General features: G+C 44.6%; 1 protein-coding gene across 1 annotated transcript; it reads left to right on the forward strand.

The window, feature by feature from the left end:
- The first annotated feature begins 1,619 nt into the window (after window positions 1-1,619).
- LOC140223116 (uncharacterized) lies at window positions 1,620-5,985 on the forward strand. Its single transcript, XM_072294600.1, has 2 exons — window positions 1,620-5,612; window positions 5,720-5,985. The coding sequence occupies exons 1-2, from the start codon at window positions 4,748-4,750 to the stop codon at window positions 5,734-5,736; spliced, it is 882 nt and encodes a 293-aa protein (XP_072150701.1). The 5' UTR covers window positions 1,620-4,747; the 3' UTR covers window positions 5,737-5,985.
- Window positions 5,986-6,392: the final 407 nt, after the last annotated feature.

Below are 6,392 nucleotides of genomic sequence, written 5' to 3' on the forward strand. Positions count from 1 at the left end.
CGATGAATTTCTCAAATAAGTAAATCAGGGAAACTATACCATGTTGAAGTATGAACTTTGGACTCCTAAATTTGGGTGTTGTGGATCAGGAATAACAGAGGGAACCATTTCAAATGGAGGCCTAAAGTTGGCACTTTGTCACCATCGGCAGCTTTGCTGAATTTTTTGCTAAGTCTGGAAATAGTATTGAGTACATGACTTTAGAACCAATTTCTGAAGAAATTTCCTTAAAAGTGAGTAGATGTTTTTGGACATTAGTGTAATATGGACTGTGGAGAAGGTAAATGAATAGTTGTTGTCCAGAGATAGTGGAAGGTTTGAATTTAAATTGGAGCCAAAAGTCAGCAATTGAGCAGGATTCGAGCTCCTCGTTGAAATAACTCTAAGTCTGGAAAATATGACGAGTATCTATGTTTGAAACCGAATTCTGCCCAATTTTTCAAGTAAGTGAGCAAAGGCAACTAGACAGCGGTGAAGTATGATCCTTGGACATGTTTAATAAGGTGTTGTTGCTCAGAGATAGCGAAAGAATCAAATTTAAATCAGAACTCAAAGTCAGCACTCTAGCTATTTCGGCCAACTCTCGAAGCTGCATAAAATCTAAGTCTGAAAACAGTGTTAACTAGTGATGTTTGGAGCAAATTTCAAGAAAATCCAGTGCAAAGGCTATATGGTTTCTGGTGCAAAATGGAATCCTTATTAGTTGTAGAACACAAATAGGGAGTAGTTGACCTATATGGAATACAATTGGGCTACTGAAATTGGTGCTAAATAAGGGTAATGACCACATTGGAAGACTGTCGAAACTGAATCCGAAAATTCAGTTGACAGTAAAGTGACAGGAGCTTGGAGCTCCGAAATCTCGACCATAGGATGCTCATCTCGGGTAGAGGCCCATCTATCAATTAAAGTGCTCAGATTAATCTACAAGATTGCTTAAGGGAGTTCTACGAGTTGAGATGGAATATCTTGAGCAAGGGAGGGATGAACAGATTGTTTTGAAAGGAAGAAATAAGAACAGAGGCGACAGGCAGAGCCGTATCGTCACTGGCATCTCGAAGCATCGGCCAGCGCAACAAGTTAATCCACGGTTGCATCTACATGCATCTGCCATAAGTCGAGGTGGATGGCATGCAAACGGTACCAATTTGGATAAATCAAGCTTCTGTGCCTATCCGTTTATCCCGTTGGATTTCACCGTGACGAACAGAGCTCGAGCGAGCTAGCGCCAGCGCCGGCCAACACCCATGCTGCCGTTGCCCTTCGCGTCACCGCCAGCAAGTAGCTCCACTAGTCCCACCACAACGCCCAAGCCTAACCGTTGCTCGTCTCCCTGCCGGCAAGCTTCGAATCGCCGTCGTTACTGTCCGCCGGCCGCCGTCACCTATCTCCCCAAGGTGAGCTCCTGAACCGAATGTTCTTCTCAATTAGCGGGCTTAGGGGCGTCCTGCTAGGATGTGGGAGCTATTGGGGAAGTCAGGGGAACAGCTTGTGCCGCCTCCGTGCGCCGCCATGGCCGGCCGATGGCCAAGCCGCGGCCGCCCGTGGAGGGGCCGGCTCGGGCCACCTCCCGGCGAGCTGGAAGTGGGCGCGGGTGCGCCTGACCTGGGGCGCCGCCACCCCGTCCCTCTCGGCTGCCGGCGAGCCGCCGTTGGCCGGGGCCCGTCCCGTTTTGCCCCGCCGGCGTGCACCCCTGTTTTAGCGCAGGGAGGAAGAAGAGGCGCCACGGGATTGGAAGGAGAAAGAGAGGAGAGGCAGGCCGGTTGGTGAACTTGGGCCGGGAGGCCAAGCCTCGGTGGGGAAGGCCCAGGTGGAGTGGGAGAGGGAAAGAAGAGGGCCAGCCACGTCTTGGGCCAGGGAAAGGCGCGGGCCCAGCTAGCCACGCGGTGTAAAGGAGGAAGGGAGATCCGGTGAGCCGTCCGCTGATCTGAAAGGAAAATGGGCCGTGCAGCCCAGGTGGAAGTGGAGAAGAAAGGGAGTGGGCCGGTGAGTAAAGAACGGCCATGGGCCAGAGTAGCAGGCCGGTCAAGCGGAAAAAGAAAAGAGAAGGTGGGCCGAGCGCGGTTGAGAAAGAAGAGAGAAGAGGGAAGCCGGCCCAAAAAGAAGCTGCGCAAGAAGGCCCACGCGTGGAAGGTTAAAGGCTGACGGGCCATGTTTCGGCCCAAGGAAAAGTGCCGGTCGTGGGCCCCACTTGTCAAGGAAGAAAAGAAGAAGGAGAATAGGAAACCAGATGGGCCCTAGGTGGAAGTGATAGTGGGTAGAAGCAGGTTAGGTGAGAGAAGTTTGGGCCGGGGGTTTTAATTAAACCTTAGGTTTTCTTTATTAGATAAATAGATTAAATGCTGTTTTCACCAATTAATTCACAGGAAATTCTAGAAGTGCCCAAAATTAGTGAAACCAATTTTATTAGGATTGTTTTATTTTCCTTTATGCATTAAAATTCTTAAACCCTAGGAAAAATAATTAAAGTTTAGGTATTTATTTAATGCCTTTTTATCTAAGGTATTTAAATAAATGCTTAAACTTTATTAAATGTATAAAAATTTGAAAAATGCTTTATTATCCACAAATCATTATTAATTCATAGGAATTAGGTTTTTGAGATTAGAAAATTATTATAATGCTTTTAAAAATAAATAAAAAGGTCTAAGGTAGGTTTAGTAAAGGAAATAAAAATGGTGGGCTAATCTTTTCGGGTTTTTGTGTGTTGGCTTGCAACTTTATCATGATAAATTGTCTAGTCCTTGGTGGCTTGCAACTTTATCATGAAGGAAAGTTGTATAGTCTTGTATTCAAAAGTTTGCATCTCTAACTCTTGCATATACTGAATCGTAGACGTCACAACTCCTGGAGTGGGAATTCATGGATTTCAGCTGGAGATGGACAGCATTCGCAGTGCCTCTTTCAATAAACAAGTTTTCCGAAGAACTAACCTTGTTGATCCCAGGCAAGCCCCGGTGCATTTATACCTATCTATTTTGGAGTCGTTATTTCATGTGACTAGTTATAGGTTATTTGTTTATTGTATGCACTAAGTCTAGGAGTTGAATGAAACCTATTCTTGTGTATGATCATGCCTTGATTTAAGGACATCTTTGCCACTTGTTCAAATCTTAGAAACTACCCAAGTCTAGAAATGCTTATTTGCTTACATGATTGGTTTACCAACCTTAAGGAAAACTCTTAAGTCATACATGTTGCTTATGAAGGATAGTCTGGAATATGAATACGGACAGAAGCTAGAGATGTAGTTCTGTCTGCTAGATTAATCTGGTTAAGGACCGATCCGTGTCTTAACCGCTGATCAAGTGATAACATCTGATCACTTACTGGGTATGGGACCTGTAAAGCCTAGTAGATTAGTAAATTCTATGATCAGGAATGCTTCGTACCCGCATTTGACGTGCTGGAGATTGGCAGGGGTGTAGCCTGAAACTCACATGGAGATCAGGCCAGACGTGGGGTCCCATGTGGGGGTGCATCCCTGGGTCCGGGTAGTTGTATTCCTAATCATTGACTTTGCTAATCGAGAGGTTGTGAGATACGACCGGAACAGTCGTATATTACTGGTGATCAGGGTACTCTCCTGCAGGATGTAATTTGATCCGGATCGCCGCAATTCTCGGTTATGAATGCACTTGATCACTGTTGAGCATCGTAGTATCAACTCATGCGATATAAAATCTCCTGTTGTCAAGTAATGTATGACTTAACAGCTGTGGTTGCTTTTACTTCTGCTATCATTTAGAATGGTTAGGTAATAACTTAACTAAACCAAAAGATAAAACTAAGGTATCACTTGTAGTAAGCTTTTCAGCAAAAATTGCATTAGCCAAGTACACCAAAAAGCTAAAGCATACACTTCCAAAGAAAGCTATTATATTGGTTAGTCGGGTAAGACTTGCTGAGTACTTCGTACTCAGGGGATCCCTTGTTGTTGTTTTCAGAAAGCCAGCAGGGACTCACCGAAGAGGAAGCCCCGAAGACCTAGGGTATCTTATGAGTCTCATGATACTCTAGAATGAAACTTAAATATTTGTTTTTCTCCCAAACTGGTTTTAAATTCTTAGAACCACACTGACCTGCATGATTAAGTTGTTTCAAACTATGGTTGTAATATATCGTACCTTGGTTATGTCTTTAAAAATGTAATATTTGTTGATGTTATCCCATCGCGGATATTATCCTGATGTATGGCTATGAGACGCATCGTGGATCCTTCGAGGAGTCCTAGGGACACTCGACGGACTACCGGACTTATGCTGTTTTAGGTGCGTTTCGGATAATTGCTGTTCCGACAGCGATTAGGCGCACTTAAACCAGCTTAAGTTGGGCGGTTCCGCCACAGTGGGTCTATGAAATTAGGGTGCCACTAGTTTTCCTTGACTAGACGGGTTTGTGTCGGACACTTACACGCATAAGGGTTGGTTTGCTTAACAAGGTCATCTTAACGGTTAAGGACCTTGGGGCATAAAGGTTGGGCGCCGAGACATAGAGATGTCACCCAATAACAGGAGTCATATGTGATATGATTAGCAAAAGTTGCTTACCGATCTACCTCGTTTGCTAGCGGTGATGCTAAAGCTCACTAGTGGACTTGTTAGTTGTGGATCCTGAATCACTAAGTTTCAATAGAGGGATATTGATTTTAGTGGGAGTAAATTCTGTTAAAATAGTTTAATGTAATTTGCTCTATCATGGATACGTTTGTCTTAGTGTATTTTGCATTACTTTTGTTGTAGATTAAATGGCACCTAGCAACACCACCACATCGTTTGCTTTGCGTTCGGTCCTTGAGAAGGACAAGTTGAATGGAACAAACTACTCGGATTGGATCCGCAACCTGAGAATTGTTCTCAGGGCCGAGAAAAAGGAAGATGTTCTAGACAACCCACTACCAGAAGAACCTGCTGAGGATGCACCCGCTGCTGCTAAGAATGCTTACAAGAAAGCATGTGATGCTAACCTCGAAGTAAGCTGCCTTATGCTTGCTTGCATGGAACCCGAGCTGCAGATGCAGTTCGAAACAAACCATGAGGCGCACGATATGATCGTGGCGCTTAGAGACATGTTCCAAACACAGGCCAGGACTGAAAGGTTCAATGTGTCTAAGGCCTTTGTTGAGAGCAAGCTAGCAGAAGGCGCAGCAGTAGGACCACACGTAATCAAGATGGTTGGTTACACTCAACGGTTGGAGAAGCTAGGCTTCCCACTGGGCCAAGAGTTGGCCACTGATTTCATTCTTTCATCTCTTCCGGCTAGCTATGGGAACTTCATCTCGAACTACCATATGCATGGGACGGAGAAGGGTCTGAATGAGCTGTGTGGTATGCTCAAGACAGCAGAGGCTGACATTAAGAAAAGCGCTAGTACCAGCCATGTGATGGCGATACAGAACAAGCCCAGCTTTAAGAAGAAGGGCAATTCTTGGAAGAAGAAGGGCAAGGCTGGAACGTCCAAGCCAAACCCACCGCCCAAGGTTAAAGCTGGACCTGGACCTGCTCCAGATAAAGAGTGCTTTTACTGTCATGAACTTGGTCACTGGAAGAGAAACTGCAAGCAGTACCTAGCTTCGTTGAAGAACGGCGGAAGTAAGAGTACTTCTACCTCAGGTACGCTTGTTGTTTATGTTATAGACAACATATTTCTCGCTGATACAGTTATTAATTCTTGGGTATTTGATACCGGATCGGTTGCTCATATTTGCAATTCGATGCAGGGAATGATAAGAAGTAGAAGCGTGGAAAGAGGAGAAGTTGATTTCCGCGTGGGCAATAATGCAAGAGTTGCTGCTTTGACCGTCGGGACGATGCAACTCCACCTCCCGTCAGGATTTATTATGGAGTTGAATAATTGTTATTTTGTTCCTAGTTTAAGTCGAAACATTTTATCCCCTTCATGTTTGATGAAGGATGGTTATTCAGTTGCGAGTGAAAACAATGGTTGTGTGATCTCTAAGAATAATATGTTTATGGCTTTTGCACCCATTGTGAATGGATTGTTTGTTTTAAATCTTGATGGTTCACCTGTCTGTAATGTAAGTGCTAAAAGGCCTCGGCCTAATGATTTGAGTCCTACCTACTTGTGGCATTGTCGTTTGGGTCATATAAGTGATAAGCGCATGAAGAAGCTCCATTCTGATGGACTTCTAACTTCGTTTGATTTTGAATCATACGAGACATGTGAGGCTTGCTTGCTAGGCAAGATGACCAAGACGCCTTTCACAGGATTTCCTGAGAGAGCAGTAGACTTGTTGGAACTCGTACATAGTGATGTATGCGGACCAATGAGCACGACGGCTAGAGGAGGATTCCAATACTTCATAACTTTCACTGATGATTTTAGTAGATATGGCTATGTCTACTTGATGAGGCACAAGTCTGAGACCTTTG

This window comes from Setaria viridis, chromosome 6 (genome assembly GCF_005286985.2).
Source record: "Setaria viridis chromosome 6, Setaria_viridis_v4.0, whole genome shotgun sequence".
Taxonomy (NCBI): Eukaryota; Viridiplantae; Streptophyta; class Magnoliopsida; order Poales; family Poaceae; genus Setaria; species Setaria viridis.